The sequence below is a fragment of the Solea senegalensis genome, linkage group LG19 (assembly GCF_019176455.1).
Source record: "Solea senegalensis isolate Sse05_10M linkage group LG19, IFAPA_SoseM_1, whole genome shotgun sequence".
Classification (NCBI taxonomy): Eukaryota; Metazoa; Chordata; class Actinopteri; order Pleuronectiformes; family Soleidae; genus Solea; species Solea senegalensis.
The window spans coordinates 19,523,313-19,536,399 of NC_058038.1; the positions used below are offsets into that span (position 1 = coordinate 19,523,313).

Consider the following 13,087-nt stretch of genomic DNA (forward strand, 5'->3'; position numbering starts at 1 on the left):
CCACCAACAACAACATTATTGACGTCCTCCTCCTCCTCCTGCCACGTGACCAGTCTGCTGGTGCTATTAATAGACCATATGGAAACCAATGGAGGCGGAGAGACAAGGCAGAGACAGAGAGAGACAGGCAGGCAGACAGACAGACAGATGCACAGTGGAGTTAAACCTCACCTCCTGTGTTTGCCTGCACATATGGTGCCTCAGTGCAAACAATAGAGCTGTAACTAACTGCTAAGTGGCTACTCCCAGTCAGTTGTGTAATGCTAATCATGCAGAAACAAGTCACAGGGGGAGGAGCTGCATAAGAAGTCATATAAAAAGTACATTATCACATTATCAGGAGTGTTATTTCACCTTGGTGTTGATACAGCGTGTGCCGTCACAGAGCAAAGCTAGTCGATTGCTCACTGACGTGAGGGTATTTCCACGATCCTCAAAGGCTTCTCTCCTCTTCTGTGACCACTGCACCAAAACAACTCCATCCCATAACCAGTTGTAATCAATAAAAGAATAATTATTGAAATGAACGAATACGAAGAGACTTGCAGAGCTGGTGACGAGCGTCTTTATCACTGTTGGGGGGGAATATAATTCACTCATCTTTGAAGAGTTTAGATTTGACTTACACATCTATACATGTGTGTGTCTTCTACTCATGGTAAATTCCATTAGATCAGTGGTGCAGGTAAGTTTGGTAAAGTACGGTACAGTTTGGAGCGGTAGTCAACCTTTACTGGGTAGACGAGCATGTGACGTACAAAGATCAACGACATCGATGTGATGTATCACCGTACCATCACGCTGGGACACCAAGGGAAGGGTACCAGAAAAATGGAACGTTCGGGGACAGTTATTCACACCTGTGTGAACACACTGTTTACAGGGACATCATTCACAGCTGCATCACTTTCTTTACAGCACTGAATATCATTTCCTCTAAGGACTCCCTCTGGGACACTGTCATGTGGGGACAGTAGGGAACTTCATAACGGCACCCTTTTGATTGGTGTTAAAAACTGTAAAGCACGCTGCATCACTTTTCTCCACTAGAGACAATTCATGTATATATATATAAACCTGGAAGAAGTGAAATGTCTTTTCCGCTCCATTTGACCATAATCATACATTATTATCATCCCTCTGAAATATGAATGGCAATAAAAGCAAACTGGTAATGTGTAATATTTACATACTGCACATTGTGCAACAACCAGCTGTGTGTTTTGCACTAGAAGGGCCAACGTGCGATCCTCACATGGCGCTTCACACTGTTGTGGGTTGTTTTATGTCTAATTGTGGTTATGGATATGGATGGATGTGCTTTATTGATCCCAGACTGGGAAACGGTTGTGTTAGAGCAGCAAAAGAATCAAATCAAACACAAACTATATCCAAATTTACAACAAATTCACGACGGTATAAACTCTGAAATATCAAGAATCAAGAAAGTATAAAGTATAATGCATAAAGTACTACGAATAAATATTATTTTGACAGGAATTGCTATTTCAGAAACATATTTTAAATGATTATTGTGTGATATTTGTGCAGAGCTGTGAGAAACAAAGAATAATAACACGTGTATAGATCAAGACAGACATTCATCTAAAATGATATTTTCACACAATTTGGCTTTAAAAAATATTCCTCTTGCGATATGAAAATTGCAGTAGGCTGTATCGTGATTTCCATACATTTCCGATGAATTGTTCGGCCCTATCAGGGACTACAGAGATGCATGTGTCCATAGATACAATGCTGATTGTAGTGAACATGTGTTATTTAAGGTTTCCATGGTGTCATCGTCCCATTCTTCTTCTTCTTTCTTCTTTTCTTGTCGTACCGTTTTAGTAAATGTCAGCTTAACATTTTAGACTAGAAAGAAAAATGCATTGTGGAAGAGAGTCTAGCATAACAGAAGTGCAGTGGGATGCTGGCTCCATTTAAGAAAAAAACGCCTCTGAGGTTTTGGCACAAGTGAATTTAAAATGTCTCTAATATTGACGCAAACAATGCAAAATAACTGCGAGGATTATTATCATTATTTACTCACTCTAAAAACAGAAGACTGTCACAAATGTCCCCTTGATTTGTTGGTGTTTACAACACACGGGGAGGAGAGAATCACAGCTGATGCTTTAAATACAGTTCATCCAACTCTCAGTGGAGAATATATAGACATCAACTAGACGGAGGACAAGAAAGGAAGACTGGAGGAAACAAGAGAGTGGGAAAGAAGGTGGGGGAACGTGACGGTGCAGGGAGGAAGGGAGGAGAAGGAACGGGGCAGGAGGACAGACGAGGGACAGGAGAGGAGAAAAGGAGATTATATGCATGAGGAGAAGAACAGCAGCTCGAAAACAGAAAAGCAGGGAGGCGGAATATAAAGGACAGAAAGCGCGAGAGACAGAAATAGCGAGAAAGAAAGAGCTATTCTGGTAATGATGTTGTTGCCATGGAGACGCTGTCCTCAGTCAGACCACTCCACAGGTGCCTTGAGGGTATTTTTAAAGTATTGGTGAGGTCGCTGGAACAGAGGACTATTGATTTAAAAAAAAAAGAAAAGAAGAAGAAGTGAAAGGTCAACTCGCAGCATCCCATCGTTTTTTTTCGAGTGCTGTGTTTGTCTGTTTGAGGGTTTTGTAGTTTGTTACGTTTTCAAGGGAAACCTCATTAAAGATGGGCTATTTTTTAAGAAGTAAATAAAATATCGCTTTAATCATTCAAAAATATTGTATTTTATTGTTAAATACACTTGTTCACGCCTGATGCTGATGATTGCTACTGAGATGACGACTTCCTGTCACTCCAAACTCAGCAGCCAATCAGCAGGCAGCTCCCTAAGGCCCGCCCATGGTCAGAATCGCAAACAAGTGTATTTTCAAACAATAAAATACGAGATTGTTGTATTTTTAAATCGATATTTTTATTTGCTTCTTAAAGATTCCATAGTACACGTGTTCAAAAACTGCAACAAATACATCCCATTAGTCCTCAGAGAGGGGCGGGGGGTGTTGTCTTAGCAACATACCGCCACGTATTAACGCGACGTGTACGAGCCGAGCCAGTGTTGTTCTTTGAGGGTCAACGGGGAAATTGGTTTGATTGTGGAGACGATGTTCTCCAGCCAATCACGGAGCAGACATACAGTGACACACCCTTATATGGTCGCGTGTTACAGTTTTAGAGTTAGCATGTTTCTGGACCCTCACACACGGATCCTCATTTCAACTGGTCTTAATGTGAGGCAACAAAGCTAACCACCGCACCGCCATGTGTGCTTTGCCCACATAAATCCAACATAATCTGGGGGAGGAGGAGTTTCTGGTGTGCGCAGGCCACCGTAGTTCCCTGACTCACCATTAGACGTGCAGCACGATTAAGCATGTGAGCGACTGAGCGTTAGCGCGTGTCATCTTTATCTCTATTTAACGAGCAGGAGTTTATGGAACATGCACACAGACTGTAGATGGAGGTTGTGAAGTGTTTGAATGCTGTGTATTTATAGCTTTTCTTGTTTTTGATGCCGCTTTCAGGCACGTTTATCTTCCATTTCCGTCACTTTTACACGTGTTATCTCCGTCACTAGAACTTACACATACAGTACACGTGTGTCTTTTGCATTGGACATTACTTAGTACTTCCTCTAGAGCCAGGGTTCCCAACCTGGGGCGCCAGAGATCACATGGGGGGGCAGAGAGCTTTGACTGCTCTGAGTTTGTGAGGTTAATGTAATTAGATTTGTCTAGTGGATAATTAGAAGTCAGTATGGCCCAAATAAAAACTATAATTTACTCAATTTATTACGCTATTTATCACCAACACTTGATCACGTCGTTCCTGTTGTGTGAGAAACGTCAAAGTACGGAAAAAAGAAAACAAGGCAATATCTTGGTTTTGATTTAATGGAAGCGCAGGACACACAGTGAGAAGAAGAAGAACAAACCTACAACTGCTGATTATTTTTGCATATGAACTTTTTACTTGATTCTTTTTTGTGCGCGTGGCCTGGACACGGGTTCAGGGCGGGGGGGCCTGGTTTGTCCTGGACACAAGCAAGGGGGGGCTTCAAGGAAAAAAGGGTGGGAACCACGGCTCCAGAGGGCACCTTGCAGGCATCAGCACACATGGTTCAACCTTTGAAGAGCTTATTTTATTTTACTGTGCTTGAAATGAGACATAAATACAAGCACACTTCACAGTAGTGGAATCTAAGACCGGTTCGGTTGGACCTAATCCTGAAAACTTCAGCCGGTCCCTCAGTACGTCACGTCCAGCACCACAGCTCTCCGAAAAATCCTCAACCGATAAAATGTCTGCATGGACTCGTCTTCGTTGTTTTCCAGCACTGATTGACTCTATACTGCCCCCATGATGATGTCTGCTGGTATTGCTCCACCAGAGCACCCGTGCGAAGGAGGTGACAACGTTTTTGAGAACCCAAGGACAGACGGTGGCTCAGTGGTAGAGCAAGTCATCTTTCAACTGGAAGGTTGTGGGTTTGATTCCTGGCTTGATTGACAGGGATGAGCTTCACCTGGACACAGCACTTGATTTAAGAGTCTCAGACTCTGGATCTCTCGCACAGACACCACGGCTGTTTGTCTTAGTTTAGTTTAGTTTTATGCATCCACACACACACACACACACACACACACATACACACACACCTGCCTACACCTACTGATTACTGATTACTGATATTTAATCCTCAATTTGTAAATAAATCATCGTCTTCTCTCTCTATTTTCGTTGCAGCCTAAGAGCCGGGTTGTAACAAGTTCAGTACAGTTCACCCATTCATTCACACATGTCTCCAACCCATTCACAGCCAGCAGGAGCCACGTGAGGTTAGGTGTCTTGCCCGAGGACACTCCAGCATGTAGACTAGCGAGCCGGGAATCAAACCCATGACGTGCTCTACCACTGAGCCTCCTCGGCTTCTCAAAACCATTCACTTGAATGGGGAAAGGTGACAGACCCGACATCAAATAAGTGACACAGAGTCCGTGTTTGTCTCCTGCTGCGTCCGAGGGTGGCGGTGTGAAATCTCACAATGACAAGAGGCGTCACTCCTTCACACAGGTACAAACCTGTCCTGTCACATTTATGATGACATGACAGAGAATGAGGGGATGAAGCCACAAGGTTTCATTTGTGTGATTCAAAATAAACGATGGCGAGAAAAGAGGAAAAGAGAAAAGACACACACACACACACACACACACACACAGAGCAAAAAGAGCAGTGATGAGTCAGCCTCCGGTGAGTCACAGACAAATCAGAGATGTCAAAGAAAAAGACCAAACACACACACACACACACAGGTTTGGACAACTAAAACCATGTTATCCTTAACTTTAACCACACCAGTTAATGCTGAACCCTAACCATAACCTAACCACAATTCAAATCTTAGCCCTAAACTTAACCAGTCCCTCAGAAATAAGGTTCTGCCTCATTACGACCAGGTTTTGGACTACTGGTCCCAAGGTTTATGCCAAAACTGACTGCATACACACACACACACACACACACACGTTCTCACGCAACATTCTTACTGAGGACACTCACGGACATAATGAACTCTCTGACCCACGGCGCCACAAACGGCACAATGTGATCTCAAGTGGGCCGGACCAATAAAATAATAGCATCGTAACCTGTAAAGAGATTTTAGTTTAGTTAATTAATGAGGTTTGTTTTTACATAACAAATTATGAACAAACCTCAAATTTCCTAAGTTGAAGTCAGTAAAAGTCTGAAAGTATATTCAGTATATAGGTTGGGGGTTCAATTCCTGACTCTGCTAGTCTATGTGTGTCCTTGAACAAGACACTCAACACCATGTAGCAGCGTGTGAATGGGTGAATGGGTGAAAACTGTAGTGTAAAGCAGCTCATCAAGATGAGTTCTATATAAATACAGACCATAATAAACTCTTCTTCTAACGAGTAACAAAAAGTAAAAGTTGCTAGAAACATAAATAACAAAGTAAAGTACAGATATACTATATATAATTAAAAAGAAATCATCCTGCTGGCCGGACTGGACCCTCTGACGGGCTAGTTCTGACCCCCCTTACTCTAACCCAAACCCTGCTGTACCTCAGTGCCATCCACAGGTCCCTGCACCACAGGGTGAACTCTACTTTAAGCCACATACTCAGTTGTCCAGAACAGCACTGCCCTCAAGAGGAGAGGAGGAGTAGTGACTATTTCTTTTCTTTTTTTTTAAATTCTACTTTACTTTTGACATAGTTTGTATATTATATTGTTCAATTGACTGTGATGGAGAGTTCTGTTCTTTCTGTTCCTTTGAGAGAATGTGTGTAAGTGAAGGGATGATAATAATGTACAGGATGGTACAGTGGAAGCATGTTGGAACAGTTAACTTACGGGAGCAGAAAGAACAGAACTTTCCATCGCAGACTCACGGTGGACATGAGCAAACCATGAAGATCGTATATTTTAGCCATCAGTGAAATACTTGCTCGTTACATCCACCCTGAGTGATGTGATCACATGTGGACACTTTTTTTTTTACCCTGCAGGGAAACAGGAGCTGCTGCTTTGGTACGTTGTTGTGTTACTGAGTTAAATCACAAAATAACACCTCAGAACTTATGTTGTGTGTCGGGAGGTAAAATCACTGAGAAACTTTCAACTTTCAACTTTCATTTCCAGCTGGATGTGTAGCTGTGTAAGTGTGAGAGAAAGCAGCAAACATTATTCTGACTATATCACATAAACGTCAACAGACTTTTGGGAGTGGCTAAAATGTGTCAAAATTGTTTCCATTATTAACAATTTACTATATAAAATACATATACATGTATATAACATATGGCATAACTCAGTGTGTAGTCATTTACTGTAAAATGATGACACAGTGATTTAACACAATAATGAATGCAACTGGTGTTTTCATGGATTCACCAACACAATCACAGTTCTTTGTAATCAATGTAACTTTGTTTCCACTCCCTTAAACATAATAGAAATTAACACATTTAACACATTTTTGATATGATGTGATAAATGTGGGGACGTTCAGTGCCCTCTAGTGGCCTCTGAGCATGTGTGAGCATCAGTTTAGTGACTCACACACACACACACACACACACACACCTTCTCTAAGGTGTATGAAATAAGCAGGCAGCGACATGGAGGCGCTTGAACACTGTCAGTGTGTGAGTGTGTGAGTGTGAATTAAGTCACTTAATTCCTCCTTTTAATGAGGAACCATGAGTCCCTGACAGACACTCCACTGCCTCTCCTCCTCCTCCTCCTTCTCTACCGTTGTCAAGGCAACAAACCTTTAAAGTGGAGCTCTTAGTCATCAATGTACGCCACCAAACCCCCCCCCCGTGTCATGATGTTGTCGTGACGTTACTCTACGTCCACTTCCATTCAAATCATCCCCTGTTCATCATCACGTGACTCACAATGACATTATTGTTACTATGTTAAGATGTAATAACACAAACTGAGGCAGAGATAACAATACTGATGATGATGATGATGATGATGGTGGTGGTGGTTTCAGAAGCTGATTTAAATCTTCCTGCAGGCACAGGGGTTGGGCTTATTCCAAAACACACACACACACACACACACACAGGAAGGAGGAGGAGGGCGGAGCAGGTCGAGACTCCTGGACTTTGTCTGCACAGCTGAACAGAACACAACAGAACACAACAGCGCAGTAAGTATTTCACACCATGTTGGTGCTTTATTCTTCTTATTATTATGATGATGATGATGATGATGATGTTATTATTACTTGTTTCCCACGTGCACACTGTCTCTTTAACGTGACTCATTGTCGCCGCTGGTTTCGCTGTGAATCCAGAGTAAAGACAGAGAACAGGTGATGATGATGATGATGATGATGGTGGTGGTGGTGGTGTGTTGTCACCTTCTGTAAAAACATCACTGTAGTTGTGTCACAGTGTGTGTGTGTGTGATGATTAACTTCGGTTTGAGCTGCGTTAACCTTCATGTGGACGGACACACACACACACACACACGCGCGCGCACTTCCTGCGGACGTGTTGGTTCTGTTGAGAGTCCGAGTGTTTTATTACACGCGCGTGTTGCGGTTTGAACAGTGTCGTTTGTCAGTGAATGATTGTGTATTGTGCGTATTGTGTGTATTGTGAGTCGTTGCATGTTTTAAATGTGTTAAACTCACATGACCTGGCGCCAGGGCCGGCCCAAGCATTTGTGGGGCCCCACCACCACCTCAGAGTAGCAGAGTTATTAACATTAGAGTAGAGCTGAACCACTTTCTATACATTTTTTGTCTTAGTGTTAATATCTTTATATATATATATATAGTATTTTATTTATTATCTTTATCTTTACTTTACTTATCTTAATTCTTTTGACTGAAATTACGGGAATGCTCATTTTTACGTCATTATTTTCATTTTCATTTGAATACGATATTAAAAGTGATGACTGTGTAAATGTCTGTGCAGATCTGTGAGAGACGAAGATGTTTTCTGGAGAATATGATGATGTGTAAAGTTCTTTTAAAATAGTCGTTTGACTCACATTTTGCTTTTGCGATTTGAAAATTGCATTAGGCCATTTTACCATTTTAATAAACTTATTGTTCAGCCTTACATTAGAGGGCAGATCAATCACAGAAGTGGCCTGGTATTAATTTGCACTTTCATATTCAAAGTGAAGCACGAAGAGTGGTGATACTCAACTTGAATTAAGCAAGTAAATCCATTCAATGTTTTTTAAAACTACAAAATAAAACCAAATAACTTGAGTTAAACACTATTTAAATATCAAAATACTATCTGATGTTAGCCAATATTAGCCGATGTTAGCAGGTATTAGCCAATGTTAGCTGATGTTAACTGGTGTTAGCTGGTATTATCCGATCCAACTTTATTTATAAAGCACGTTTAAAAAACAACAACAGAGATAAATAAATAAAACTAATAAAATATAAAAATGACCTAATAATAATTATATTAGCTGGTGTTAGCTGATTTATGGACTGAAACACACCAGACTCCGCTGTTAAATATTGAGATTTTAGACATTTCCTTTGCTAAATGTTGGAGATGAACGCATGTTTTCAGGATTTTAAAGTATTTTTAAGTGATCTACAGTTGGACATTGTTCGCGTTGATTCTCGCGTCGGACGTGGCGCTCACGACTCACCAGAGCAGGTGCTAATAAAAGCCCCAGGGGCTCTCACTGATGGAAATGTAAGAAAATACAATTAGAGTCGAGTCGTGTTAGGACAAAGAACCATATGTTTGCTCACGTGTTGGGCTGAATCTGCCCGGGGGCCAATGACAATGGTTTTATCGAAAAACCGAACAAACCTGAATGGTTATGTCTTGCAGATGTTTACAGATGAAGCCGTAATTATGCACGGAAGTTTTCCAGTATGTAAACAATTCTGCGTCAGATACCGATATCACAAACTGCCAATAACGATATCATGACCTTTATTGCCATTTTTACAGTCAGTACAGTTTTATACTGAGTGTCATATCGGCTCATCCTTAAATGTGCATTTATTATTATTATTTTTTTATTCTCCTGTCGTCTCTGGTCCTGTCAAAGCTGCCGTCGGCTTCTCTGTGTTTCAGGGAAATTGTGGTTTTGCATATTCACGAGTGTCTGAGCTGCTGATCCTCATCAGTGTGGTCTGAGTGACATTTTACCTGACGCTAACACAGGTTTCTGCCTCACAACATGGCCGGGAAAATAAAACGATGACACAGGACGACGTTTAGTCACGTTTCAAAACGGTTACTGTTATGCTCGAAAAAGAAAAGGGATCCAAAAGCTTTCGTGTCGACGATTGAAAGTAAAATAAAAATGATTATATTCTTTGTCTCTGTCCCAGATCATGGACGAGTCTCTTCCATGCTCCGGTCGCTCTATATTTGCTGTGCTGGTGGGAGCGTCGCAGCTGCTGGGCCTGACCGCGGTGGTGCTGACCGGGGTGTGGATGGGTAAATACCACGGTGGATACGCTTGGGATGGTTCAGCGCAGGAATTCAACCTGCACCCTCTGTGCATGGTGCTGGGCCTGGTCTTCCTGCACGGCGACGGTGAGTCCACACTCACCGCGTGTCTTTCTATAACATGATCTTGATGATGTGTTAACTAAATCCTGGCTTATCAGGTCCTTGATTACCCAAACTAGGGTTGAAACAGTTACTCGATCAATCAATAATTAAGCAATTATGAAATGATTGTCGATGAATCGGTTTGAGAATTAAAACTTGAAAGTTTCTTAAATAATCCTCATTTGAAGATATCTACATTGTCCTTTTTAGATATCTAAGTTTCCGATAGTCAGGAATGTTCCTTCGGTCTGTGCTACACTGTTCAGATCAGGGGCCAAATGACCTGGGGGCCAGTGAACTTCTAGTCTGTTCAGGAGGGGAAAATGTCTGATAGTTTGGGAAAAATCATTCACAACAAAAAGAACATATTTATTTATGACACAAAATGACTCTGTAAATAACAAAAACAGAATCAAAATAACACATAGACAATAGTAAGTAAAACCCGAGACAAGCTTTTAAATAATGTGGTGATGTATCGTTGTGTGATTGTCTTGTAATATATTGATTATCACAGAATCGTTGTATCGTGATATTATTGGTATCGTGTCATTAGTGAACCCTGTGTTACGAAAAACATGCAATTCTGGTCATGATAAGTCATTTTTTAATAATAATAATAATAATAATAATGATTATTATTATTATTATTGTTATTATTGTTATAATATACTGTGTGCCGGTAAAATGTTGAGTCTGTGTGTGTGTGTGTGTGTGTTGGCCTCAGGCATTTTGTTGCTGACCTCATGCATTAAGATGACACGACGCAGACAGCCATCAGCCACACCCACGAGTCACACACACACACACACACACACACACACACACACACACACACAGTTCTGTTCCTGTAAACGAGACATTGTGAATCCTGTGCACATGATATTTGATGTCTGCATAATGAAGGTATCACACGGATGATTTGCATATATTATTATATATTTGCATATTATAACCTCATAAAAGTGAGTTTGATTTCTTCATTACAGTAACACAGCTGGGTGGAGAGAATATCATTTAGAACAACACAATCATCCGGCTGCTTTACTACAGCGTGTGCTGAAGCTTTAACTCCTCACTGAACAGATGACGTGCAGGACTTGATAAGGACGGTTGCTAGGGAGAATCCCCTCGCTGCACCTTGGACTGTCTCCATTGAGTCCCTGTGTCCTTATTTTTAAAAGGGATTTTAGACAATAGACCGGCCAGGTGGAATCGAACCCTCAGTCACGGCACCAGCTCTGGAGTCCCTGTGTCCTGATATTTAATTGTGTATTAATAAAGGAGCAAACATGTCAGTGGTGATGTAAAGGACAAGATCGTGCAGATTAATTGTGCAGAAGTCACAAAATTAGACAAAAGGTTTTTCTTTTCTTTTTGTTCATAAAAACAAAACCAAGTGAACTTTGAACTTTTTTCCAGATTTCACAAATGAAAATGTATTTTTTCATCCGATTGCTTATAATGAGCTGAAAAAAGTATATAAGACACTCTGTGTTTAAACATAGTCATGGAGGATGAAGGAGTGATCTAAGGGTTAAAGGTCAGACAATATAAAAAACACTTTTCAGGACTTCAGGGTTCACGCAGCGTTTAAGTTATTGTCACGACCCCTGGAATAATCCAGACACTCGTGGTTTGAACTTTTTGAACTTTGATTTTGTTGCTCTTTCTCTCGCTGTTCCTTGTTTCCTGTTTTATTTTGAAGTTGAGTTTGACTTCCTGTCCTGTTTCCATTTTTCAGGTTAAAACCGTTTGAGTGAGTGTTTGTTGGTGTTTTTGTAACGTTCCATAAAGAAATGAAACATGAACTATTTTGACTGCTGCCGCACTCCAAACATCGTTGTTGTTGGATCTATTTGACCTGAAATGCACCGTCTTTCTTCACTAACGATGTGTAAATAGGTAATAGATGAAGATGGTAATTACTGCCATGTTTATTTAAACAAATGATACTATATTATAAACTAATACTATATATTGTATTATCCAACATTAAAAAAAAACAGAGAGAATAAGAGAAAAGCTGATTTTATTAATTGAAGAAAAGTCTGAAAAAGCTCAGTTTCGTCATGATTTCATGTTCTGGACGATGTTGTACACGTCCGCTGTATGTCTGGATCATTGTTGTTGTTTCTTGCCCCTGCAGGCCTGCGTTTGTGTCTGCTAATGAAACTAACGTCATTATCTCAACTGTCTGCTGCAGCCCCTGATTACATTAGTGCAATAAAAGCAAAGGTCAGCTGCTCATTCCGTGATGAACTGGGAACAATTAGCAGCGGGGGAAACACCTCGAGGGCCGGCAGATGAGAGCTGTCACGTAGGCCACACCCCCTTTCTTTTTATGCTGATTCATCACTGGATCCAGTTCCTAATCCTAAACCTAATCTGAAATGTCAGACTCACTGTGGAAACACGTAAACAACTAAATAATATTAGCAGTGAGACGCCTACGATACGATATTATCACGATATTTAAGCCAAGATATTATATTATCACGATATTTAAGCCAAGATATTATATTATCACGATATTTAGATTCAAGATTCAAGATTCAAAGTGTTTATTGTCATATGCACAGTAAAGAAACACGTTTCCCTGTACAATGAAATTCTTACTTTGCTGTCCACTCAAAAAACACCAGCATAAAGTAGAAAAGTATAAATATACATAAGAAAAATATAAATATTACAAAGAAACTAAAATAACATATATGCATAAAATAAGTGTAAACATATGCATATATGCAAGGAATGAGAATATTACAAAAAAAAAACTAACATAACATATATGCATGAAATAAGTGTAAACATATGCATATAAACAAGAAATAAGAACTGTGCATAAAGTGAATACTGGTTGTGCAGTTTAACAGATTTAAAGTGACATGTTTCAGGTTTTAAAGTGACGGTAACAGATTAAAGTGACAGTGTAACCAGGTGACAGGATTATTGTAGTCCTGTTCAGCTGTTGAG

General features: G+C 40.5%; 1 protein-coding gene across 1 annotated transcript in view; it reads left to right on the forward strand.

Moving 5' to 3' along the window:
* Positions 1–7,623: 7,623 nt before the first annotated feature.
* The window catches only part of LOC122784709 (transmembrane ascorbate-dependent reductase CYB561), a 9,678-nt gene continuing 4,214 nt past the window's right edge, over positions 7,624–13,087 (forward strand). The window contains exons 1-2 of the mRNA XM_044050024.1: positions 7,624–7,707; positions 9,886–10,093. Coding sequence (XP_043905959.1) covers positions 9,889–10,093 — 205 coding nt within the window. The 5' untranslated portion in view covers positions 7,624–7,707; positions 9,886–9,888. The remainder of the gene's footprint in view (positions 7,708–9,885; positions 10,094–13,087) is intronic.